Source organism: Eptesicus fuscus, chromosome 2 (assembly GCF_027574615.1).
Source record: "Eptesicus fuscus isolate TK198812 chromosome 2, DD_ASM_mEF_20220401, whole genome shotgun sequence".
Taxonomy (NCBI): Eukaryota; Metazoa; Chordata; class Mammalia; order Chiroptera; family Vespertilionidae; genus Eptesicus; species Eptesicus fuscus.
The window spans coordinates 68663479-68691303 of NC_072474.1; the positions used below are offsets into that span (position 1 = coordinate 68663479).

The 27825-nt window shown below is 43.9% G+C and overlaps 1 protein-coding gene across 1 annotated transcript in view; it reads right to left on the bottom strand.

Annotated features, from left to right (window-relative positions):
* SEPTIN11 (septin 11) overlaps nt 1-19558 on the bottom strand; it is a 77091-nt gene extending 57533 nt beyond the window's left edge. Inside the window, exon 1 of the mRNA XM_008143655.3 lies at nt 19392-19558. Within this exon, the coding sequence (XP_008141877.2) occupies nt 19392-19418 (27 nt within the window). The 5' untranslated portion in view covers nt 19419-19558. The remainder of the gene's footprint in view (nt 1-19391) is intronic.
* Between the last annotated feature and the right edge of the window lie 8267 nt (nt 19559-27825).

Consider the following 27825-nt stretch of genomic DNA (forward strand, 5'->3'; position numbering starts at 1 on the left):
GATGTGTTACAGTTTCAGCTGAGATTATAGAAAGCACCTGGTACAGTCTTGTCCACATTAAGCAATTTCATAATAGATAATATTTAAAATGTTTTCCTTATCAATTCCATGTCAATTCTGCTAGTCATTTAAGTATGTTTATATAAGATATACCTATAGCTGTCATATATAAACTTCTAAAATGTAAATACTTATTCTTTGCCTGAAACACACAAACCACAGACACCTTTGAATAACCCCTTCTCACACTATTATTTCTAGAACTTCCAGCAAGCATGTTGCCAGCTCTCTGAAAGGTAATAAAAAGTGATGAAAATAAAAATACTGAAAGCAGCCCACTAATTTCCACACAGAATAGTCTCAAGAGTCATTGCTATACTTGTAATTTCAATCATCAGGAAGAGTAAGCCAGGGGAAGGCCATGAATACAGCATCAAAGAGAACTACCATTTACCAGGCTGCCTTCCTCAGTCACTCTGCCATATACCTGGTGAACAGGAGTAACTTACATTATGCTCTGCCAATGCCCATTGGTATGGTCTGAACAACCCAGGGTTGAGACAAGAAACGGGAGAAATGAAAATTAAAATCTTCAGCCCGTTGCATTTGTGGTCACTTCTTAGCCCTCCTGAGTTCCCTCTATCATGTGTTCAACCATTAACTAATAAGAACTGAGAATTCCTCCCAGGATGTTATGCCACAGTAATTTTTACTGGTTAAGGCTTTCTACAAAGACAGAAACCTGTGCACAGTTATCTGTGAAGCATTTACTGAGGAGCTCCTTTGGGCCAGGAACTATTTTCTGCTGGATTTCGATACAAAAACGAATCAGGCATTAAAATGATGATGGTACAACAAGATACCTGCTTATCACAGGAGCCTAAGATAAATGAGAATTCGGAACACTAGTCCACTAGTCCTCCTCAGCCTGGTGAGGGGAAAGCCTGGAGTCTGGAAGGATGAGTAAGCAGGTGTGGGCAGTGAGGAGCGGCCAGGAGAAAGCATTTAGGTGATGCAAAGACAGGAGTGGGAAAGAAGGCGATGTGTACAGCCCTGCAAGCAGCAGCAGTGCATTATGGGAAGAAAGGTGCCGGGTCACGGAAGGGCGTGCAGGCAATCCTGGGGAGGGGAGCTCTTATCCTGAAGAGGGCAGGGTATGGAAGGGCCTTTTTGTAGAAACAAATTAAGGGGAAAGAGGCTCAGCCTCTCCAATACCCTTCCCCTTGGAAAACCTTGTATCCCAACAAAGGGGCCCTTTAGTTCTACAGTTCATAAACAAATACTCTGAAATGCTTTTTAAGAACTTGAGTAAGCACTCCAATTTTAAACTAATAGTTCAAAAGGCATCTGAAATGTCAGAAGTAAATTTCTAACTAAACCCTCTGGTTCAAAGTAGTGCAGAAAGGTCCACTGCCAAGTTGCTGTTTGGGATGGTTGTATTTATTCAGCTGTGGTGCGCTGATCTTGATGAGCAATGTAGCTGGCAGAGTTTGGCTTTCTCCTATGGATTGGATTTGGGGGTGGATTTTTTTCCTAATTTCTTAAGAAAAACAAGCATGCATTCTTTTATTATGAATTCCCTCGATGCCAAAAGTAAAAAGATTTGTTTTATTTGGTTAGGGGTCTTAGATATGATTCAGAGGTCATAACATCTCTCAAATAAATTTTTCCCTAACTATCAGAGTTGAGCACTCAAATGTCCTTTATTTTATATTTATATTTGTCACCTCCAAAATATGAAAATGGCACTTCTACATAAGTTGGTTTGACAAAGCCAATACCAGAAAAAAAGGTCTCAAGTTTACAACAATGCTTTCTCTGAGCCCTTTCCACCCCCTCACCCCACCCCCACCCCCAACTACCACTGCCAAGTCAGAATTAGGATTCAATTACAGTAACAGGGCAATGTTTCTATGCGTCTCACATATTCAATAAGAGGTGTAATATTAATATAACTGCATACCAAAGTACTATGCTTGGACCAAGACTTCCATTCTAACTTGCTTCTGTTGGCCTGAAAAATGGGAAACAAATCCAGCATCGGACTTTAGCTGGGTAGTCTTTTCTTCAAGACAAGGGAGGCTTTTCAAGCCAAACATAACACAGGGAAGGAAGACTGTTCCACGTGTGCACACGGAGCTTTCGATTCCACATTTCTCAGTAAAAACGCTCGGACGTACAGTGTTTGAGCAGGATAAACTGAGAAGAGCTGAACGATTAATGACCGTGTAAAATGCCAAGGATGTCTTTAAAAGAACAGAAAGATGCTCAAGTTACTATCTTGAATCATATGAAACTACCAGTTTTGTAGTTCAAAAACAGCTAAAAATCAATGACTTCGTGTGATTTAGCCTACCACTAGGAAATTCTGCAGAATTATAGGTCATTTCGCCACATTTCTCTGACGAGCTCACTGGTTTATTTGCTTCTCAAAAACATCATGAAGAGTAGGCTTTAAGAAGTAAGGGTATCACAACTTCATAGAAAAACAAATTTTATCAATAAAAATGTCCTAACAATTAGAAAAGAAAAGCTCAATCAACCTGCTAGGAAGATGTTTTCTAAATATTCTGATTACTAAATATCTGCTTTTCTTGTTTGTTTTCCTGAGACTCTCTAATTGTCCCAAGTTTTTCCTGGAAAATACATTCCTCAATTGGCAGAAAAGAAGGGAGGAAAGAAAAGAGGTGGGGAAAGGTTAATGAGAAATTTAAGCCTCGGCTGACTCCCCAGGCCTCAGTTTCCTCATCTCAAAGGAAGGCCCTGGATCAGGTGACCTCGGAAGCCGCTCCTGGCTCTAGCACTAACCATTTATTGGAGTTTGGGGTAACAGACCAGATTCTACCTATATCCACTCGCATTTTACATCATCCTACTGCCAGCTCATAAATAATTCCACAGCCTGTCAGGAACAGCCATTAACTGTCATTGGATCTCAACCAAGAAGAAAAAACTCCACCCCTTCACTATATATAGCACATATTTTTGCAGACATTTCTGGGGGCAAGCACACACTCAACAATCCCTCTGCTCTCTCTGCTTTGGGTCCTATACAGCCGTGTAACTCTCAACTCTGGTTCTGCTTCTCCCAGCTTGATCTACAGCTCAAACCTGTTTGGAGAGATATCCTGTTAAGGAGACAACTTAAAAGTTTTGATGCTGCCCTCCAACAATAATCTATACACTCTCATCTCAGAGTTCAAGCAATGGCTTCACTTCTATTTTAAAAACAAAAAAGTCTTTAAACGTTCAAATGTTAAAACATTCTAAAAAGCATACCCCACCCTCCCCCCCCCCCAAAAAAAAAACACCCTTTAATGCTTTCTTTATTCAAATACAAGAAAAACAAATGAATTATTTCCAGTGGAAATCAGATTGCAAATTGGCAGTCTCGGCCCACAAACATGTTTATGTGGCCCACACGGTATTTTAAAAATATTTGATCTAGTTGCCAACACTTTCAGATGGGAAATATTACTTCAAACTCGAAATGTCCATCTTCTCTTGAAAAACTGAAAACTATGGCAACCCTAAGGTCCTCATTTCTCCTTCTAGAGTCAAGAGGTGGCCTGTGCTTGCCCGTTCACAGCAGGTTGACGATCTGGGCCTTGTCCCTTTTGGTACTTTCCTCCCTCAAGTAAATGAGCCAACTGATGCTCCCTCTGGTCAAAGGCGGTGTCTGCACTTCTCTCCCCTGCTACCCTGACCACGGCGAAAAGATTCAATCCAGAGCCGAACTGGGGCCTCCCAAAGCTGTGTGATAAACCAGTGATCGTGAACTACCTTAACGGGATTACATCACGTAAGGTAAACCTCTATTTCTTACCGATATGGCTATATCAAGGTAAGCGTTTTTCTAAATGTAACGAAGTGTAAGCATTAATTGAGATCTAGATGACATGCATTTTTAATTTTCTTTTTCTTTTTTTAAATATATTTTATTGATTTTTTACAGAGAGGAAGAGAGAGGGATAGAGAGTTAGAAACATCGATCAGCTGCCTCTTGCACACCCCCCACTGGGGATGTGCCCGCAACCAAGGTACATGCCCTTGACCGGAATCGAACCCGGGACCTTTGAGTCCGCAGGCCGACGCTCTATCCACTGAGCCAAACCGATTTCGGCTAATTTTATTTTTCAAAATGTGGTATTGCTAGATTTAAATGTGATCGATTATAAAAGCTTTTCAAAATCTGTAAGCTTTTAATATATTAAACACACACACACACACACACACACACACACACAGCTACGCATACTAATCTTCTGCCCTCTTTGCTAAAAATAATTGTTATATTTTCCTAATCAGGTCACAGTCATTTCAAAAGCCCTAATAGTTTCTTGTCTCTACCCTGCAATGAAAAGGACAGAGCAACTGATTTGACAAAACATCTTCCTAAATCTTATTCTTGGCCCTACATGGATTCAAATAGTAGCTCTTGTCAAGTGGAGATAAGAAGGCTCATTTCACAGGAGTATGATTAGCAAAAAATGGCCCAAGTCTTGAGTCATGGTAACATTAATATGTAGGGTGTTCACTAACCATTCACCATCTCCATGAATCATGGAAGAATAAAAGCAACCTGAAGTGAGCTGCAATGTAGATAAGATTAGACATCGCTCTTTCCTCTCTCCCAAGGCCGTGGTTGACAGAAGATGAAGGGAACACCAAGGGCAGACTCTATTAGAGACTTGACCATGGAAAAGAAATAGCATCCCAGGCTGGCCATTGTTCAGAACGTTGCTGACATTTTTAATAACTCTTCTTCTAAAGCATACTATCTTTTTCCACCAATAGGACAGCTGAGCCAGGGCCTGGGAGCATTTCTGATGATACAAGATCCTTTGACCATCACAAATTCATTCCCCTTCATACCTGAGATACTAAGCACAGGGCTCCAAATTTAGACTATATATATTCTGCACTCCATCACAAGGAAGAAAAATCATTATTATCTCCTAAATTCAACTGCAAAAGCACAGCAACAATTTTGCTTTATGTTACGAAGGAAAAATGCACTTTAAATATTATTGATGCAAGCATTATTTCCTTCAATGTATCCACATGACCAAAACGTGCTTCCTATAAGTTTCTTTTATAAACAGAAATAGTGAAACAAACATGCACTTTCTATAATAATCTCTGCCAGTAATAGGCATAAATCCTTAGCCCAAAAGATACCATTTCATAAATGACTTCTTTATACTGGTTAATTACAAAACAATTCTCTCCAACAAGGATAACCTCCAATACCGAACGTAGACTTAGAAATCACATCTGTACTGTAAAAGTGGTCAGAAAAATGTGCCGTTTTAAAAACTAGGTAGCAATGACTTAGTGCTGCAAGTTTTAGCTCGGCCAATCGGTCAATCTGGGTATGACAGAAAGCACTGGGCCATGGCAATGTGCATCAAATCCAGTACCACTCTCTGGAAATAAGTGCTCCAAGGAGATTGGGCTCAAAATGATCCTCAGCTTGCTTTTCACCTTTTAAAATTCCTAAGACTCTATAGCACTGTTGGCATTCAATAAAGCTCAATGATAAACACTGCATACGGATAATGTTTAAATGTTTAAATGATCCATGAACCAAAAGTTCAATATAAGCACAAGGCCTGGCACAGTGACTGGTCCATCTCTGGGCTCAAGCCTGGCTTTTCATTATGAGGATGATGGTAATAAACTATTTCAAGCATACAGACTATCCCTCATCTCTATACCCATTACCTGTTGTCAAACCATAACTTTTACCATTCATATACTGTATTTCAGGTCTTTTTTTTTTTTAATTCACAAATACACTTGAAGATCCCCGAGTACCTCTTCCTTCTGCCAGCTCACCAGCTTAGCCCTTAAATAAAAATAGAACTGTGCCTGAGATTCACTTCAAAATAAGTTGGGGGGCAGAAGTACGGAGGGGAGACAGGAAGTTGGAAAGGAAGAGAAACAGATGACATAACATTGGGTTGGGTGGAGATATAAAGAATAGCGTAGGGAATATAGACAGTAATATTGTAATAACTATGTATGGTATCAGGTGGGTACTAGACTTATTGGGTGATCACTTCATAAAGTATATAAATGTCTCATCACTATGTTTTACCTGGAACTAATATAATATTGTGTGCCAACTGTAATTAAAATATCAAATTTAAAAAAAGATTGGGCTGGATGATATCATTATACCATTCTTTCTACTCGTATATGTTTGGAATTTTCCTTAATAAAACAGTTTTTCTAAAAATAAAATAATGAGAGAGAGAGAGAGAGAGAGAGAGAGAGATCAGATTATCAATACTTCTAGATTATACTCCTAAAGCTTCACTAAAGCCATTTAAATTTAAATTAAACGAGGTAAAAAATTAATTCCTTCATTGCATCAGTCACATTTCAAGTATTCAATAGCCACATATGGCCAGTAGCTACCATACTGGACGATGCAGTGGTAACACATTCCTGTGACCACAGAAAGTTCCGCTGGACAGTGCTATTCTGCAGGCTAGGGTAGTATCTCCATCTGGTAAACAGAGGATATAACCAATAGTCAAAAGACTTGGCCTTAAGCTCACCACTTTCTATCTAGGGTAAGTTTGAATCCAGATCCATCAAACAGGTGCTGAAGGGGTTGGGTCAAGAATCTAATCAAACTATCTCAGGGTTATTGTGAAGACCAACCTTTACCCACTGAAACCCAATCACAGGGAAAATGTGTGAAACTGCACTTCAATGAGGACATCACTGCAATGTGTGCAGTGAGCTTAGTGGTGAAGCCAATGTGCAAATTAGCAGCAAAATTCCAAATGTACATTTAGAGGCAAAAAAAAAAAAAATCATGAGAAATGACTCCAGTTTTAGTTTCAAAAATGGATAAGTCACATATTTTAGCTTCCAATTTGTTAAGTCTTCTCCTCCCACTTCTTTTATTTTGAAATAGAAAAGCACCATCTACTTGTTTGTTTTTAACACAATTTTCTCATGGTTAGGATTAAAAAATTAAATCAAATTGCTGATGGGAGATTATCCAAGGATAGCTGAAATGAACTATTTGGGCCAAAAAAGTCAAGGCACAAAAACCCAAAAATCCTGGAAGGCTAACTACGAAGACTGTGGTCCAAGCTTTCATCTATATCCAATGAGAGTTTCTGTTTCCCAGACAGATTGAGTACATCTTTGAGTGTGTGTCTTCCTGTGTACCTGAGAGAGAATGTAAAAGATCACAAAATAACCTTGACTTTCCAAAATGAGATTATTTTGTGTCCAAAATCATATTTGGGCATAAGAGAAAATGATTAAACAGGCAATGTTTTTAGTGTCCTTTCAACTCTGAAATCAGAGAAAAACAAACAAAAAAAACTCCACAAAGAAACGTAATAACCATTTACATCAAGTGTAAAAGAAGTAAATAAGTCAAGTGAGTTAACTCTCCCAGAGATATCTGTATCTCAATTCAGGAGAACAGTATTAATGAACCTTTTCCCCCCTTCTATCTGTGCAGGGTAGAGGCCTATGTGTTAGAAAAATAGCTATTATGAGCAGGGATTAAGAAATTTATCTAAAAAGAGCATTTAAAGACTGGGATTTTAAAAATAATAGTTATAGCCTAAACATATATTTCACCTTAAAAACATATAAACACACATTCATTCACCAATTTTTAGACAAAGGCCAACATTATTTTCATCCTAATGAACTGGAGGGATTCCAATTAGAGATGTCCTTCTAGTACAATCATAGGCATTATCCATGATTTCCAGTTAGTTTCTTTCAAGTGGACCCAGAATTTAAAATCATTTCAATGCAAACTAAAGGCAGACTCTTTCGATTTTTACTCTTCTCATCCAACTTTTAATAACTATTTTAACCATATAACTTTCACAGCAGTTTTATGTAGCAAAAATTCTCAACTTTACTAAAATCTTCCCAAAGCATCTATTTAGAAGCAACTCTATTTTCCCACTCAAAGGTTCATGGATTATTAAATTATGCCACTATGACGATTACTATAGCTGGCATGAGCAGGTTTGGAAACAAACCACTGACCCAGTAAAAGCACGGGTTCTTGCTTACTGATCCAGTTAGCATGTGGGGACAGGAATGCATGTGTGTCCTAACAGAAAATAGCAGTCTGCAAGTCAAAGGCATCTGGAATGCTGTGGGCAGTCAGTATGCTCTGAAGAAGGAATGGCGTGCACTATTAATCTGGCAGCGATTTTGAAAACATTCCCTCCGATTCTGATACAATTTTTCAATTCCCTTTGGTGTGCCCTTTTTATCCCTGCCTTAAACCAAAGTAATAACTTACTAATGGTAGCCCAGGAGGAAAGAAAGTTGGGGTTCTCTTTATAGCACTCCTCAAATTACATTACAAAAAGGGACGAGAAATAAAGTGGGCCTTACTCTTCCTGAATTCTGAACCACGTTCCTGATGTTTACCGAGTTCTACCTTAAGAGACAGGGGAGGGCTGGCTAGTGGTTTGAAGACCCTCCCAATCATGAGGTTGAACATCATCTGAGCCTCAGACTTTTCTTCTCAATCCCATCGTAGGCTTCTCAGCAGGAGCGACGTCTTACGTGTTTCCAACAACAGGGGGTGCAGGGCTAGAAACACAGAAGGGTCCTAAAGTATCTGCTTGGTCGATGATGCACCCTCATGAACGAGGCTGCCAGTCGCTGAGACTCAGGTGGGAAGGACAAACACAATGTGCTAACTCGCTCCTGACCCAAAATGTATTCCAAGATTTTGAACCTCAGTGAGAGGGAGATCCATAAACCCCCAAAAACAGATTTTGGTTCTGGCTTGATTTGGTGGGAGAATGAGAAGGAATATGGTTTAGACATCTTCACTCAAGCATGGTGCTGGCTAAGGCTCAATGTTTGCTGACTAAATAAATAGGAAATAGGAAAACCCACCGACGAATAAAATACAAGTTCTTCAAGAAAGAAGATTTAGTAATAATAAGCAGTATCCCTAACTCCACAATACGCCTGTGTAAATCTCTATTACATAAAGTCCCTAAGAGTCCTCTTCACCTCAGCTTTGACTAGGTGATGAAATCCAATTGAGACTCGGATTTTCTTCCGCACAGCTTAAAAGCCAGCTTTGGAATAGCAGCCAGTGGCAGCAAATTAATTATTAGTCATTTCAATGGCTGAAACCATACCTTAATTTAATTTTCAGCCTTAAGGTCATAAAATACCTTGGAATTCTGTTTTCTGAATGGGGCAAATTTGATTAGCAACAACTACCAGATTTCTTTAGAGGGCTCAGAAATAAATTTGTTCAACTGTGGACCATCCAACATTCCCCAGGGCAGAAGTGATTAAGAAGTTGACTGAGGACTGAAATGGCTTTGCAAGCAAAGAGGTATGTAATAGATAAATAATTAAGGTGTTCCATCAGGCAGAGATATAATCTTAGATTACCCACCCACACCAAAAAACTCAAACCAAATATCAAAGAGTGGAGCAAAGGTGACAAATTTGGGGAGATCTGAAAAATGAATCAGCTTGGTTCATACAATTTCTGAAATTGCTATTAGAAATCTCCTCTGGGCTAGGCACATACAAAGTGAAGAGATGACTTAAACAATTTGCCTACAAACTCTCAAGCAGATACTTAAATCAATCTGGGCCCTTAAAATTGCTCAATATTAGTTAATGAATGTTGTTTCAAGAATCATGACCTCATTTTTTCCTAATCTATGCAGACAGTGTAAGCCCAAACTTTCTCTGACTTTTTTTTCAAAGCAGTTTTAAGCTCATGTATCAAAAACATCGCCCCCGTCCCCCCATATACTCTGTATCTAGTTTCTCAAATAGATAAAAAGTAATTGATTTGAAATGGGTAAGTCACAGAACAAACTAGGCACTAGGCACTCAGAAACAAACACTTCCATCCTGACAAGAGGGTGAAGAGTTCCATTGCAAGGAACTAGAAATGAACATTACAGGAAAGTTTAGGTGACATATCCAGCCTTTCCCATTTCTGAATCTAGTTTTTACAACAGTTTGAACTCTGCCCTCCAATAAACTGTAAAAATGTGATAAAAGATTAGTCATTCTGAGCATATTTTTTTATAATGTCCAGAGTAACATGGTATGCTACAAAAGTAACATTCATGCTCCCTCATTTACATAGGGTAACGAGCCCACACCAGGACACAAGGCGTTTTCACCTAGGTTTCCCCCAAATGCAGGGGGGCCTGAGGCAAGGACATACATGCATGTAGCTATTCTGAGACATGATCCAGAGAAACAGGAGTGGGGACTGAGAACAGTGTAACAGGAAAGGACAGACAGCCATCCTAGGGGTATACATACTAGTATGGATGTATAATCACCCCTGCTGGCTGGGGCCCATGTGGGACCCCCAGATTGTGCCTCAGAATTGTCCGACTTCGTGACAAGAGAGAGGAGTATTTATTTACCAGCTGCCATCCCCATCAGCCTACGGTTGGTAATTCCCTTAGACCCGTGGTCGGCAAACCGCGGCTCCCGAGCCACATGCGGCTCTTTGGCCCCTTGAGTGTGGCTCTTCCACAAAATACCATGGCCTGGGCGAGTCTATTTTGAAGAAGTGGCGTTAGAAGAAGTTTGAGTTTAAAAAATTTGGCTCTCAAAAGAAATTTCAATCGTTGTACTGTTGATATTTGGCTCTGTTGACTAATGAGTTTGCCGACCACTGCCTTAGACATTCAGATATGTACATAGGTCAGAGGAGCTAAGCAGAACCATCCTTTCTACAGCAGGGAAGCCTGGGGCACAACGCTGTTGATCCGTAGATACCTACCTGAAATTCCCACAGCTACAGCTGGAATAAGAAAGTAGACTGAGAGGATGTGGGCTGCACAGTCTTATCCAACACAAGTCTCATCCAATCGATCCACAGGATCACTTTTCACCCATCCAGTCAAGTGTTCATTACTGAGGGGGCACACCACGGTCCCTTCCCGGAAGTCCTCTTCCATCCTTCAGTCTGGCAACACAGGCTGAGAACACAGGAATGTGCTCAAGGCTAGCAGGATAGATTGCTTATGGTAATGAGATATTTTAACATGCACAACTATATTTGGTAATTCCTCCTTACTTAAAAAAAGTAACTTAAAGAAAGTGGGAGGAGCTCCAGAATACTGTATGAGTGACACATACGTGTTGGAGGCCTCGAGAGAAAGAGCATGTTTGAGCTGAGCCTCAAAGGTCAGCTGTGACTGAAAAAAGGCAAGACTGCACATTTCAGGTGCGGGAGAGAAGGGGCAAATGCTCCTGCTGTGAGCCCGGTCTTCAGTTAAAAGCCCTCATTGCCCTGGCTGCTGTGGTTCAGTTGGCTGAGCCTTGTCCCATGCACCCAAAGGTCACTGGTTCGGTTCCCTTTCCCAGTCAGGGCACATGCCCTTTCGGGCTTTGCTCACAAGAACGAGTCGTGCAGGAGGCAGCCGATTGATGTTTCTCTTTCACATCGATGTTTCTCTCTCTCTCCTTCTCCCTTCCCCTCTCTCTGAAATCAGTATGAACATATTTTTTTTAAATATATTTTATTGATTTTTTTACAGAGAGGAAGAGAGAAGGATAGAGAGTTAGAAACATCGATGAGAGAGAAACATCGATCAGCTGCCTCTTGCACACCCCCTACTGGGGATGTGCCCGCAACCAAGGTACATGCCCTTGACCGGAATCGAACCCGGGACCTTTGAGTCCGCAGGCCGACGCTCTATCCACTGAGCCAAACCGGTTTCAGCTGAACATATTTTTTTAAAGCCCTTATTATTTCAGTAGTTGTATGCCTTTCACGAGGGCGAATATTTCCTGCATCATGGTAAGCATGTTGTATACTAACATTTAATCCCATGAGTCTTTGAGGGAGGTACTGTTATACTCTTATTGATTCACAGATGGGGAATGTGAGGTACACAAGTCACTTGCCTAAAGCCCCAAAAGTGGGTCGACGGCAGAGATGATTCATTCCCCAGAACCCCAGCAGTTGGCTCCAAAGCCCACATTCTTAACCAAAACGCTATATACTACAGCCGCTCAGTAGAGAGAAAACAAAGCAAGAAAAGCAGGGTGCCAGCTGATGCGTCCGCATTGAGGAACAGACGGCTGAGAAAGGACTGGTTCAGAAGCATCCCCAGGGAAATAATTCTGTTCTGTCACGCAGCTACAAGTCCTAATGGCCTCAAAACCATTTCCAGGAGCACAGTCCCAGAGCTGGGGCCACAGCGAGCAGCACAGAAGGTCTTTCTGAAGGTCACCACCCATCACTGACCTGGGTGATACTACTGGACACTCGCTGTTATTGAACAACAGGGATAATCATACTCTTTGCCTTCAATTCACTTAGGCTCCTAAGACACACACTTTCTCTCTCCCATCACTGGACCCCGCCTCCTTCTCTTTGTGCAGTTCCTTAATCTTCACTTCCTTTATTGTTTAAAGGCTCCATTTGCCACTTTGGCCGTGAAAGGAACTAACTTCCCTGATCCTTTGCCATCTCCCCTCTACTGTACTGAATCCTGGAGAATTACTACTATGCAGATTTTCAGTGTCTTCCATCAACCAATTCCAAGAATCTGAGATATCCTAGGTTGAAGGACAGGGGTGGATGGAATATAAAATATGGAAAAAGCTGTGTAGTAACTATGTATATGTCTGGGAGAATGCTGCATGATGTGGGCTTTTCCCACAGCCCAGCCTCACTTCTGTCCACTCTCCGGACACTGATGTCACAGCGACGCTGGGTTTCCTTAAGAGGCTCTGCCTCACTTCCAGGGCTGTGTGCATGCTGTTCCCTTGGCTTGGAACACTTTTCCACCTCGTTTTCCTTGCTAAGTTCTATTGCTTACTCATCCTCCAGAGAAATTTGATGACAGCATCTCAAATACTTAACATCATAACCTCAGCACCTGCACAGAGAAAGTACACAAGAAATATCTGATAAAGCAGATGGGTTAGGAAGCCAAGAATAATTATTGATGCGTTCGGCTACTGAAGGTTGTTTTCTTCTGCAATTTCCAACCTATCTATATCATTGTGATTGTACTTCTCTAAGAAGAAAATTTAATAAGAAAATCAATAAATTCTTCCTTAAGGAATGTGACTTAATCACCAAAAACAAGCAGATACATTTTATGTTATATATTTTTACCACAGTTTTTCAAATGCAAAACAAATAAAACTGCAGGAACAAAGCTTCCATTCGGGTACCAGACACTGTTCTTTTCGGAGCAGGAAGCCTCCACCTCAGCCTGTCCCCTCCATCAACACAGCACACTCTGTTCCAGGGGTCAGAGTTCAGTAGGTGGAGAGAATGCATCCTTTGACTTGAGCAAGGCCCTCCCACCCGTTGGCACAGATCCTGAATAAAGGTGGCTCTAATGCCTTGGTTCTGGTCCTGGCAGGGAACAGACTCCCGATTTCCACCACAGGCCAGGTCTGGGATGATGCACATTTGACTTTAGATCACCCAGCAAATTCTTTTCAGAAGTCGGTCTGTATCGCTTTAGCCCAAGTATTGTTTTATGTACAACAGCGGCTGCACTGATGGGCTGCCAGCTGGCCTGAATGGGTCAGGAGAGGTATTGTTTAGTTGGGAGGGAGTTTTCTGTCAATCTTGATTTTTAAAAAGGGCGGGGGTATCAATTATATTGTAAAGTAGGTCTCCTTGGGGAAAAGAATAGAAGCTGTATATCTGGGTCTTTGTTTAAAAAATGATTTCGTTTCACTTGCCCCAGTGGACACAGGTCTGACTAAGGCTACAAGAAACAGTTCTCAATAAACAATAAAAACCCAAGAGCATCCCATACGCCACACTCCACACCCCTGCCTCTGTCCTAACCACGTTTAAGGTCCTATAACGAGAAACACAGGCACAGAAAACTAATTGCAGCCTGCTCCACAGGGAGTGTACACCCGGAGATCATTATCAGCAGTGGCATCACCAGTGGGTATAAGCACTGGGTCTTTGGCCATCAATCAAAGTAGGCCATCCAAATCATTCATTCCTTTGTCTGGACACAGACACGGGGTGGCCTCTTGGAAAGCACTAAGCATCTGTTTCCTTCGTTATATGAGTGTCCAAATAGTCAGACACGATCCACACAGGCACAGGGTAGCAGTTTATTTGAAATGGGTTATGCTTGCTGGTGCAAGCCTCAAAAGGTAATAAAAATACACTAACAATCTAAGAGCTTTTATATCAGGCTGGTGGGATGTGTGTAATTTTATCTTAATCAATTCCTAGGGTATATTTTTCATTGTGATGTAGACATCATTTTTTAAGAAATATTTTTATTGATTTCAGAGAGGACAGGAGAGGGAGAGACAGAAACATCAATGATGAGAGAGGATCATTGATTGGCTGCCTCCTGCACGCCCCCCATTGGGGATAAAACCCATAGTTAATATATATATTTTTAAAAGATATTTTAGCCCAGCCAGCATGGCTCAGTGTCGACCTATGAACCAGGGTGTCAAGGTTTGATTCCTGGTCAGGGCACATCCCAGTGTGGGGTGTGCAGGAGGCAGCTGGTCAATGATTCTCTCTCATCATTGATGTTTCTATCTCTCTCTTCCTCTCCCTTCCTTTCTGAAATCAATAAAAAATATATTTTTTTAAAATATATTTTAAAAGACAAAAAAAAAAATTTACAACTGTCAAAAGATTTTAAAAGGAGAGATCACTGCACCTCAAACACTTCTTGGATTCCTTAATAATTGCTTAGAAAGCCTCAATGTGTATAATTTATATCACTGATTAAAGAGTTTTAATTTTTAAAAACCTTCCCCTGCATGACAGCCCCTTTCTTTATCATTTGGATAGCCATTCCCTGGACTTTTTTCAGCTCCATTAATCTTTCTCCATGTGAGCTACATCCTCAAGTCTAGAAATGGCACTTTTACAACAAGGGAAAATAACATTTCATTGTCAGTCCCCACATTCCCCCTGCTGCAGACAGACGGCATCTTCAGGAACTGTATGTAATGACCCTCAGACCTATGAGATCCTTCACCTACATCACCGTCCACTCAGTCAAACAGTTCCCTTCTCCCTAAATGGCTTACATACGCCACTACAGTCTGTCACTGGAATGCACAGGACACTAAATCTCTCAGAAAATAATAGCTCCCGGGGAAGAAGGGAAGTTCTCTTTGTCCACTGATAAATAGTGTTAAATGAGCGAATGAATGAACTCGGTTTTCCATTTCTTCTTGCTCAACAGAAAAAGAAACATGTTTCTTGAAGGGTATCATAGGGGAATGTCCACCACTGGAAAAGTTTAAACACACACCTTCTGCTAGGAATAAATATTTCCGCACTGGGGAGGAAGCTGAGCCAAATGAGCTCCAAAGTTCCTATCAACTCCTAGCCTCTGTAACGGGACGAGCTCCACACCTTAAGAGAGAGTGGACCAGCTACATAAAGCCCGACTCCCAGGTAGAGTAAATTACCATGCTCCGTTTAAAATAAAAGTAAAAGCTGCCCTGGGACTTGGATGCAAAAATACTAACTCATCCAAAATGTGGACACATTCCTGGGAGAGAAATGCTCTTGCTAATCGTCAGTTACACTCTGGAAACCACAGATGTGCTTCAGGGACTTCTCACAGCCAAGCCCAAAACCAGCCGTGGGAAATGGAGAAACTAAGGGATGAGATTAAGACGCAAGTAAAGAGTGTCACACTGAACTGGGGCTTTCGTTTTCTAGCCAACAACAAATCCACTTAAGAAAAAACTGAATTCAGCCTTGAGGTTTAAGTGGTTACAACTAGATATAAAGTAACCCCCGCCCCCCTTATCTGGTGGGGTATGCCTGAAACCACAAACAGTACACACATACCTGTGATAAAGTTTAATTTATAAATTAGTAAGAAAGTAACAACAATAACTAATAATAATAAAGTAGAACAATTATAATAGTACACTGTAATAAAAGTTATGTAAGTTGATCTCTCAGCATGAATTTCTTTTTCCTTCTTCACAATTTCATGGGGGGAAGGTTTGTTCTTACAGTAGATCTCAGCAACCTCCGCATAAGATTGTTTTTCTTTTCCATACTGAAAACTTACATCCTTTCACTTAAAGCAGGGGTGGGGGACGTCCAGCCACCGGCCTAATTAATAAGGCCTGAGAAATCCTTTGGTCTGGCCCTGGCAAGGCATTAGGGGTGAGTTAATTAAATGTTTGACCAAATATAGCAGGCTAATTTTTAGTTGACAATTTTGTATGGCCTGCGAATGATGTTATAAAAATTTAAATGACCCTTGGCAATAAAAAGGTTCCCAACCCTGACTTGGAATCACTTCTCTGACTTAAAGGAATCACTTTACGGCTTCTCTTTGCATATCTGAATGCTCTGGGGCCATTATCAGGTGAAATAAGGGTTCCTTGAACAGAACCACTGTGGTACAACAGCCTGATAACTCAGATTGCTACTAAGTGACTAAGGGGAGGGAGCATATGGTATACAGCGCGGATAAACTGGACAAAGGAGGACAAAGAGATGATTCACATCCCTGGGCGGGACTGAGCAAATGGCCTATCATCATGCTATTCAGAACGGCGGGGCAATTTGAAACTTATGAATTGCTTATTTCTGGAATTTTCCACTTAATATTTTTGGACCAAGGTTGAAACCTCTAAAAATGAAACTGTGGATAAGGGGGGGGGACTACTGTAATCACTTCATAAGAGAAACTATTACATTTGTCATATAAGGATTTTTGCCCAGTAAAAGGTCCTATTTACCAGCGATATCACACTAAAATGTTCAAATTCAAGAATGTCTAAAATTGAGGGCCAATTATTCTGAATGAACTTTCCTTCCATCTGGACGAGGGAAGCCGTTTTCAGGGACTGGAGCTATGCTCTTGTTTTTCTAACAACTTTTTGTGAAGATCAAATTCTAAAGAAATAACTGGAGAAACTCCATTCACACACAGATCCACTTCCCGAGTGACTATGTTCTCTCCACACTCTTTCTTTTGTTCTCATCGTCATAGAATAGATAAGGGAGCGGAAGGGGTAGAGAATTCTCACAAGGATGCAATGCAGATCTCTTGGAGTTGTGTTTGGAGAATCTACATGCACTCGGGCTGTTTAGAAGACAAAAGGCAGACACTACACTTAAGACATTTACAGAGTGAACAACAACGTGAAGCAGTTCAGCGACTCCTTGGAGATACATGAAAAGACTTCAACTTTGCAGTCAACTCCTGATCACCCATACCACAGCTCAGGCAAAGAAAGCCGTCTTGTTTTTAAACTGTACGTAATGCCATCTTAATTCCGGTGACAGAGGGGAATGTGCAGAGAAAGCGGTTACCGCCCCCGTGCACACACTTTTAAAAATCTCTATTATTTGCATGAGCGAGGTCTTCCACAAGAATTCTGTGGGATTAAGCTCACATCTGGTTGACAGACCTGGTGTTGGATATGATTACGGCCACACAACTAAATCTTAAATCCACATACTGTTCCTATTGAACTGGCATATATGAACTAACTAATTTATAGACAATGTGCCGCAAATTATTTCTTCCACCTCCCCATGCCTCAAGAATGCACCAGCCATAGGTATTGAGAAAAAAGACACCCTCCCCCCCACACACACACACACACACAGCATTGCATTCCCAGATGCCCTCCAATTATCTAGAGTAGGTACTGTTGTTTTAGTTATTGGGGTCTGTGCCTTGGAAATAAGTAGGGGGGAGGAGGGGGAGGAAATAATTTCACCAAACTTGACCTCTCTGGACCCCAGTTTTCTCACCAGAAAGAAAGGGAAAGAAAAAAAAAAAAGATTAGCCCAGAGACTACAAATCCCCTCAATAACAGCAATCTCTGACCACTAATTACCAAGAGTACAATTTGCGTGCAAGAAATCTGGATTCTGAAGAGTGTGTCATTAACTATTAAGAGTTTTAAATGCCTGAAAGCCCCACAGGTACACTTCAATATGACCACTGAACATTTTCTGGCCACGGAAAAATGTCTGAAAACATCTCGGCAGCGGAATCACCAAACTGAGTTGGAACACGCAGAGGAATCCCCCGAATTTCCCGGGGGTGGGGCGGGGTGGGGTGGGGCGGGGTGGGGGGTGGGGGTGCGGGCGTGAGGGCGGGGGAGCGTGTGTATCTGAGCAGGGTTAGGAGAACGAGCCCGGTGTCTGGGGGCGCAGCCTGCATTTCTGGAGTTTCGGAGTTTCCAGTGCCTCCTAAGGACTTTTGTCTTCTGTCTACGAAATTTCTCAAGCGACCACCTGCAGCCACACCATAACGGGTAGGAGAAGAGAAGGAAATGGAGAGAGAGGGGGTAGAGCAGGACCAACCTCGCGGGAAGTGCCCCCAAAGTCGGTGGGGCGAAAGTGGGCTTGGAACCCCGACAAAGAAATGGGGAGAGAGAGAGAGAGAGAGAGAGAGAGAGAGAGAGAGAGAGAGAGAGAGAGAGAGAGAGGACTCCGCCTTGGCCACCCCACTCGGCTCCTTTCACTCAAAAGGAAAGGCCGCCGCCGCCCCCCTTCTGCCTTCCACCCGGGATGCGGAGCGCCGGCTGAACCCGCACCCTCCAAGTCCAGCCGGGCCGGGAGGCGCGCACCCCAGGAGGCGCGGCCCCTGCCCCGCCCGCAGACCCGGGGCTGGAGCATCCTCCTCCTCCTCCTCCTCCCTCGCTCGCTCGCCCCGCGCCGAGGGGCAGCCGACTCCCCAGGCACCCGCGCCCGCCCGCCCTTCCTCTTCCTCGCGTCCCCGCCTCCTGGACTCGCCGCCCCCAGCCTTCCATCCGCAGAGCCTTCTAATCCCTCCACCCACCCGACCGGGGAGCCCTTTGAAAACTTTGTGTGTCAACGTAGGGCTTTGGTGCACATCCTGGGCAGGGCCAGGTCCCCCGGGTGTGTGCCTGGGGGCGTCCGGCATCTCACAAAGCACTGGGGAATCCCACCCCTTTCTTTCTGACCCGCTCGGGCTTCCAGTTCCCACGCCCCGGGCGCCTCTCCACGCGAGGGAAACGGGAGGAAACCCTCGCACCCAGCGCCTTTCTCCGCTGTCACGAGGGAAAAGGTGAGCGCGGGGAGGGAGGCAGCCGAGGAGCACCGTGGCTCAAAGGATCCTTTCCTAAAGGGAAAATAGGAGAGAGGTCCCTTTCCCCCCCCCCACATCCTGGGGATCGGGACGCACCGAGGCGAGACACTGTTGCATCACGCCACAGCCAAGCCTGGGGGCTCCTCGCCCTCGCCTCAGCCCCAGACGCGCGCCCAAATTCATGCACACACTCACGGCCCCCGCCGCCGCCGTCCGCGCCCCCGCCCGGGCCCCCCTCTGCACGCCGGCACCCGCCCCAAGGCAGGGACCACCCCGCGCCGGAGGAGTAGCGGGCCAGGGAGACGAGGCCCCTGCACTCACAGACGGTCTCCCCACGGCCACGGCCATCGCGGCTGCGCCCCGGCTCCGGCTGCGCCCCGGCTGCTCCCCGCCAACACTGGCTGCTGCTCGGCTCCGGCTCCGGCTCCGGCTCCCGCTCGCCTCCCCCGCGCCTCCCTCGCGGCTGCGCTCTGCTCGCGCCCGGCTCCCGCGCGCGGCCAGCGACGTCTGCTCCCTGCACGCCGCCGCCCCTCCGGCTTTATTAGAGCAACATGGCCACTCGCCTGGAAGGCACCATTCGCCTCCCCAGAAAGGGGGGGGAAGCCTTCGCGCGGGGGGCTGAGGCGACGCGAAGGAGTGTGGTGGGCGGGCCCCCAGGCTCAGACCGCGAGGCCTGCCCTCCGGGGATGTAACCGGGGCCCCCGAAGCGACCCTCGCCTGGGCCACCAAGACCCCCCACCCCCAGCCGGTGGGTTGGCCGCCACCACCCGTTCCACCACGTGCTGGAGCCCGAGTAAAGCCGGGGCGCGGAGATCCCAGCCTGGGTCCCGCCGAGCGCGCGGCGAAGCGGACCGCGGAGCCGCTGGGGAAGGGGCGCGGGGCCGGAAGGGGCGCGGGGCCGGCGTCTCGCGGACAGCTAGCCCGGGGCAAGCACGCGCCACCCGGAGGAGCCGGCTCCGAAGGGGTGCGGGCCACCGGGGGGACACGTGGGCGACCGAGGTGGGGCTGGGCAGCCCCCCAGCAGGGAAGAGCTGCTCCTGCAGAGATCCGTTCTGCAGGGAGACGCTAGGACGCGGGGAGCTGGAAGCGGGGAGCTGTCGCTGGGGCCTGCGGCCGGGTCGGGGACCGCAGGGAGGGGAAGAGGCCGCAGCAGCTGCTGATGTGGACGGCCCACCGCCGCCGGCTGGAGAGGGACCGGAGGACTCCCCCGCTGGAGAATGCGTGCAGCCGTGGACGGCCCCGGAGCGTAGGGCCGAGGCCTCCCCGGTGTAACGGAGCCCGCGGGCCGCACGTGGGGGCTTAGCCGACCTTAGGTGATCGCTGCAGACAGACCCGGCGACTCGGGGAGGCGCGCGCGGGGGTGGCGGCTGGGGCGGCGGCAGCGGCGCCCGGCGGGTGACTGGAGTCTGCGCGACTCCGGGCGCGTGGTACGGGGAAGCTCCCGCGCCGTAGGGAAGGATTTTTCCAGCAGATGTTGGGGTACGTGACCGTGTGCCTATTGCCTGTCCGGGGATGCGGCGCCGGGGCCAGGGCGCGACAGCGGGGTGTGGGGTGTGACAGAGGAGCTGTGGGTTCCCCCGCAGAGAGGGGGCCACGACCACAAGGCGATGGAGGATAGCGACCGGTCCGGGAAGGGAACCAGCTGGATGGAAGAGCAGGGGCTGTGCGGAGGCGGGGGAGGACGATGGGAAGTCCACGGCCTGTTGGATTAGGTCAAAGACAAACCACCTCTTTAGCCTGGGTGCCTCCGGGTCTGACCTGAGACCTGCAGGAACTAGGTTTCCTGGGGGCCTCGCGTGTGCCCCTCCTGCCATTTCGGGGGTGGGAGGGGAGGCAGGATTCGAACGCGCCGCGCCGCCTTGGGCGGAAGGTGAGTGGACTCCGGGCAGGGGTCCAGCTGCTGGGAGGCCGACGCTGGGTTGCCCCGGGAGGGGTCGAAGGGCTGCAGGCCACCCAGGCTGGATCCCACCGGCTGGATGCAGGTGGAACCCTCAGGGATGAGAGTCTGACTCTCACCGACTCTCCCTGAACGAATGGCGAGAGGCTCCGAAAGGGGACCTCTGAAGTGTGTGGGCGGACTCAGACTTTGCGGACACTAACCTCTTCCGTTTTGACCGGTTTCTGCCCCCTCGTCTTCAAACCTTTTGAGGCACGGTCCTCCATTTTATGTGAAGCATACAGCAGATGCTCAGTAAGTGTTGAATTAAGATGACCACGTGGATGGCTGCAATGCAAAGGGAGGAGGAAGAGAAGTGCATCCCTCTGCTGCTCTCTGTATATCGGCCTTTTGTTCCTCCTCGCGTAGGGAGGATGAGACAGCCGCCCTGCCCGTGGACAGGAGGTCTCAGGCAAACCCCAGGAAAAGACTGCTCCGCAGGCTCCCGACAGGATGTGATGGTGATTGCGAACCAACTCGCCATTCTGTGTTATGTTGACAAGGCCAGACTGCAGACTTAACCAATTCATTGTTTTATTTTTATTTACTTTGTAAATGCTTGTGTTGAAAACAGCTGGTTAGATGTTTAGGTAAGATTATGAATTCCCTCCCTTTGTGGGTAGGTTAGTTTAGTCTCATCATAAAAGCTTAAAGTCACCTATTCCATGATCTCAACTGCTTGAAGAAACACTTTTAGGACAAAATCATTACAGTTTACCCAGCTTCTGCCTGTTTTTTTTCACTAACTAGGAGCAATGCCTTAAATTTCCACCTCCCTGACTTTTTGGGGCAGTTAGGCATAAATATATTTAATAAAAATGTTGAATTACTGTTGGCCAAGAAAGGCTATTTCAGAATGTCAGTTTCCATTCTGTAGTTATTTAAACATCATTCTACAACCATTCTACCCAGGTTTAAAACTGCTTCATAGCTGAAACCGGTTTGGCTCAGGGGATAGAGCATCGGCCTGCGGATTGAAAGGTCCCGGGTTCAATTCCGGTCAAGGGCATGTACCTTGGTTGCGGGCACATCCCCAGTGGGGGGTGTGCAGGAGGCAGCTGATGGATGTTTCTATCTCATCGATGTTTCTGACTATCTCCCTTCCTTTCTGTAAAAAATCAAAATATATTTTTTTAAAAAAACAAAAAACTGCTTCATAGCTATGTGAACTTGAGCAAATTACTTAACCTTTCAGTGCTTCAATTTCCTCATCTTTAAAATCTATTTAATAATAGTTCCTCCTTATAAGCGTTGCTAAGGGGTTAAATTACCTTTTTAACTCTGTGCCCAGCACTGTGCTAAGAACTAAACATTTTAGAATGAGGATGCCTCTTCGACTGTTAATCAGTGCACAGTCTGCTGAGAGATCTTTAAACAACACTGATAAATAATCCAAATCCTAGAAACGATCCATGAATTAAAGGGTTTTAAAGCAGAGTACAAGGAGCTATTCACTCTCCTGTCAGAACAGGGAAGGTTTCACAAAGGAAAGCGGAACAGGGAGGAGAGCAAGAAGGACATTCCAAACAAGGGAATAGGATGGAGGTCCCGCGGTCTCCTGGGTGATGGTGCTGTCCCAAGGACAGGTGCCCTGGCATTGCTGGGGTAGGATCCTTAGAGGGAGCTTGGCACATTGGGAAAAACGGGGCCCTGAGACTCCAGTTTATTACTTATTAGCTATGTGACACTGAGCGAGATATCCTCTCTTCAACTCATCTCTTTTTTAAAAAAATTTATTGATTTTTTACAGAGAGGAAGGGAGAGGGATAGAGAGTTAGAAACATCGATGAGAGAGAAACATCGATCAGCTGCCTCCTGCACACCCACCACTGGAGATGTGCCCGCAACCAACATACATGCCCTTGACCGGAATCAAACCTGGGACCCTTTAGTCTGCAGGCCGACGCTCTATCCACTGAGCCAAACGGGTCAGGGCTCATCTTTTTCTATTGTGAAATAGAGGACTAGCAGTGAGTCCTGATGGTGCACATGTTTGACAGATCCACTCTTCATCTTCCATTCTGCCCCCAGAAGCTGGAGCTCAAAGGGCTTTCCTTCCCTTCCTGTCCATTTGAGTTCAGGCAATGGTGAGCAACCACAGAGCCACAAAGAAAGGAGTGTTGGTGTTTATTCCCCCAGGCTCCTTTGCTATGGCACCATTGCAGGCTGGCTGCATTCCTCAACCAAAGGTCAGTTACTTCCCGAGGATAATCCACGGTAAACTCCTCGTGGTTTTGCTACATTTATCCCACACCCTGGCAAATAGTCGTTTTATTAAACTCTACTCAAATTACCCACTGAGAATGTACCATCTCATTTCTGCTAGGATCTTAACAGATTCAGTCCTTCACAGAATTGTTTTGCTCAGAGTTAACTGAGAAAACATAGGTATGCTATAATTAGAGTGACCTAGAATTTATTGTCCAAATTTAGCAACTTTTGAGATTGAAAAAAGACCATTAGCTTATTAAGACAATAGGCAAAAACCAGGACTTATGGTCACCATAGCTATTATTATAAGACAAGTTAGGCAATTGAGAAGTGATCATACCTATATACATCTTTACTAGGCTCTGAGTGCCTCAAGGCAAGAGAACTTACTTGTATTTCAGCTTACAGCACAAAGTCTGATATCCTATATAATAAAGAGGTAATATGCAAATTGACCATCATGCCCTCACAAGATGGCTGCCTATGACCAGGCCGGCAGCGGGGTTAGTGAGGGACAACCAAATGATTGAACAAGCAGGCTGTGTGGGGCAACCAGGTCGGTGGGGGGGCCATGAAAGGCGACCAGGTTGGTAGGGGTGACCGTGAGGGGTGACCAGGTTGGCAGGGGGTCCATGAGGGGCGACCAGGTCAGCAGGGGGTGGGGGAGCAGTTAGGGGTGACCAGGCCGGCAGGGGGGGAAGTTGGGGGCAATTAGGCTGGCAGGGGGGGCAATGAGTGGCAACTAGGATGTGGGGGGGGGCAGTTAGGGGCAACCAGGCTGGCGAAGGGTGGCAGTTGAGGGCGATCAAGCCAGCAGGTGGGGCAGTAAGGGGTGACCAGGCAGGCAGGCAGGTGAGCAATTAGGAGCCAGTGGTCCAGGATCTCAGGGATCGGGCCTAAACCGGCAGTTGGACATCCTTCAAGGGGTCTCGGATTGGAAAGGGTACAGGCTGGGCTGAGGGGACTCCCCCCTGCATGAATTTTGTGCACCCAGCCTCTAGTTTTCAATAAATGTTGAGCTGCACTGGAATAGAAATGAGGCTAGGGGCTGGGCTAGAAAAACCTTTATTGTCATGCTAAGGATTTAGCACTTGATCCTGTGGGAAATGAAGAATCAAGAAGGTTAAGCATAGAAGTGACATATTTGCATTTTAGAAAAAAATCTCTAGTAAATATTTGTTGTTGTTTGTTTTTGTTGTTAATACTCACCTGAGGATATTTTTCCGATTGATTGTTTAGAGAGAGTGGAAGGGAGGGGAAGAGACAGAGAGAAACAGCATGTGAGAGAGACACATTGATTGGTTGGTTGCCTCCCACACGCACCCCCACTGGGGTGGGGATCCAGCCTGGAATTGAGGTACATGCCCTTGACCAGAATCAACGGGGACCCTTCAGTCCATGGACAGACACTCTATCTTCTGAGCCAAACCAGCTAGGGCTCTAGTAAATATTTGGCATTGTTAGTAGCGCATGATCTACTACTTCCTTTTTAATGGAACCCCAGTTTATTTGGGGTGATTTTCCAATGAATGTGTCCACCTTGGTGGAAAGTAAGTGCCCCTACAAAAGAGGTTCCTAAAGTTACTTTCCATCAGTCTTCCTTTTACTACAAAATATATCCAAGAGAGCAAGTGATCTAAGCTTGCCCAGACACTGCTAAGTGTGAATCTTGAATCAAGCGATACAAAAACAGTACAAATAGAGTTTATGTGTTCCATAATTTATTTTTATTTGTTACCTTAAATTATCTAGGGTTTGTTTCTGTGGCTTGCAGTCAAAGAACCTTACCTAACACAAGATCATCTTGACTCCAATAAAAATGAATTGGGGAAAGAAAAAAAAAAAAAAACACAATAAGAGACAGCAAATAAGTTAAAAATTATTGTCACTTTCATTTCAGGCAGTCTAACTGACAGCTGATCCTGAACTCCTCCTGCAACTCTATATGTAAAAATGGACCAATATTTTAAAACATCTGAATTGGAGAGGGAAAAGTAAAGCTATCTCTATTCACAGAAGACATGAACTTGTGTATAGAAAATCCCAAAGAATCCATTTAAAAAAATCATTAGATCTAATAAAGGAGCTCAATAAGGTTGTCTCAGCACAAGATTAATATACAAAAGATCAATTGTATTTCTACACAATTGCAATGAAGAATCCAAAAATGAAATTAAGAAAACAACTTCATTTACAACAGTATCAAAAAGAATTAAATACTAAGGAATAAATGTAACAAAGGAACTGTAAAATGCTCACCCAAAATTACTGAAAGAAATTTTAAAAAACCTAAGTAAATGGAAAAACATCTCAAAAAAAGAAAAAAACATCTCATGTTCATAGATTGAAAACTTTAATAGTGTTAAGATGATTTAAAGATTCATCACAATCCCTATTAGAATCTTAGCTAGCTTATTTGTAGAAATTGACAATCTGATTCTAAAATTCATATAGAAATTCAGGGACTAAGAATAGCTAACACTTAGAAGTCTCCCACTTCTAGATTGCTAATTTTACTACAAAGCCACAGTAATCAAGACAGTGTCGTGTTGGCGTAAGGCTAGACATAAAGATCAATGGAATAGAACTGACAGACCAGAAATAAGCTCAAATGTCTATGGCCAACTTATTTTGACAATCCCATCATTCAATGGAGAAAGAATAATCTTTTTAGCAAATAGTGCTGGGACAACTGTACCGGCAGAGCAATAGAATAAATTCAACCACTTACCTCATACAATGTACAAAAATCATTTCAAAATGTATCAAAGACCTGAATGTAACAGCTAAAACTATAAAACTCTTAGAAGAAAATATACAGGTACATTTTCATGATCTCGGATTTGGCAATGGATTCTTAGCTTTTACATTTAGGTATGTAATCTATTTTGAGTTAATTTTTTGTATATGGTCTGAGATAAAAATTGATGTTAGTTTTCTCATATATACAATTTTTCCAGCATTATCTGTTGAAAAGACTATCCTTCCTCCATTGAATTGCCTTTGCACCTTTAGTAAAAAATAAACTATATGTGCTTATCAATTTTTGAACTCTCTTTTCTGTTTCATTATTAACTAATATGTCTATTCTTTTGCCAATACCACCCTGTCTTGCTTTCTATAGCTTTATAATAAGTCTTGAAATGGGGGATAATCAACTCTCCAACTTTATTCTCTTTCAAAATTATTTTGTCTAATCTAGTTCCTTTGCCTTTCCATGTAAATTTTATAATAAGTTGTAAAAGTCTACAAAAATTATGGTGGAATTTAATTGGTATTGCATTAAATCTATAGAATCACCGGGGAGAATTAACATCTTAACAATATTGAATCTAATCCATGAACATGGTATGTCACTGCATTTATTTTCACCGCTTTCTTTAATATTTTGGAAATTTCAGCATACAGATTTTGCATACATTTTCTGTTTTTTCTTCTTCTTAATATTGATATGTAATTCACGTACTATATAACTCACCCTCTTAAAGTATACAAGTCAATTATTTTTATTATATCAACTGATTCCAGTCTCATAATTTCCTCCCTTTGTTCCTTCAGCCTTCGGAGTGGTAATGACTTCTTAATGCTACTAGTGTTTGGATGCCTTGCCATCTCTTATATGTTCTTCTAACTTTGCCTATTTCAATGCTTCTCAAATTTTAGTAAATATGAATCACTTGGGAATCCTGTTAAACATGCAGATTCTAAACTAGTAGGTCTGGGGCCTGAAATTCTCCATTTCCATCAAACTCCCAGGTGATGCTGATACTGCTGGTCTGGTGATCATACTAGACTAAAAAGTGTTCACAGTTCTAAAGTACTCCCTTTAAGTTTCTTCATTTGAAACATCTGCAATAAATTTTTGGTCCACTGAGACCTTGATAGATACAGATAGAAACAAAAAAATTTGATTGAAATTGTCATCATGAGTCCAATCTCTTTCCCTATTGTTAAAACATTTATTTAAAATTTTATTCTAGAAATTGTTAAATTTACCAGTAATTCTCAAACTTCCCCCTGTTCCCACTACTTTTTCTTCTCTTTGAAAATCAGGACAATATTTGCCCCTCTTCAAATTTTCTGGTACTTATTATTTTTCTCTGGTTTCCCAAAACCAAATAATACTGATTCTACAATCACTTATGCAAAGTCTTCCATAGGTAATTCATTTAGGCCTGGAAAGTTTAAGTCAAAACAATTGGTTGCTCATTTACTACAATGGACTTCAGGAGCCTTTGTTGTTGTTGTTGTTCACATTTTTTAATATAATGGACATGTAAATAATTACTTTTAGTATGCCAGTGGCCTTTTAATTGTGTTTATTATACCTTTTTCATTAAAGTAATTCTCTTTCAGAGAGGAGACAAAATAAAAGTTTTTTAAATCTGAAAGCATGAGCCGAGACTGGTTTGGCTCAGTGGAAGAGCATCGGCCTGCAGACTCAGGGTCCCAGGTTCGATTCCGGTCAAGGGCATGTACCTTGGATGCAGGCACATCCCCAGTAGGGGGTGTGCAGAGGCAGCTGATCGATTTTCTCTCTCATCGATGTTTCTAACTCTCTTTCTCTCTTCCTCTCTGTAAAAAATCAATAAAATAAAATTTAATAAA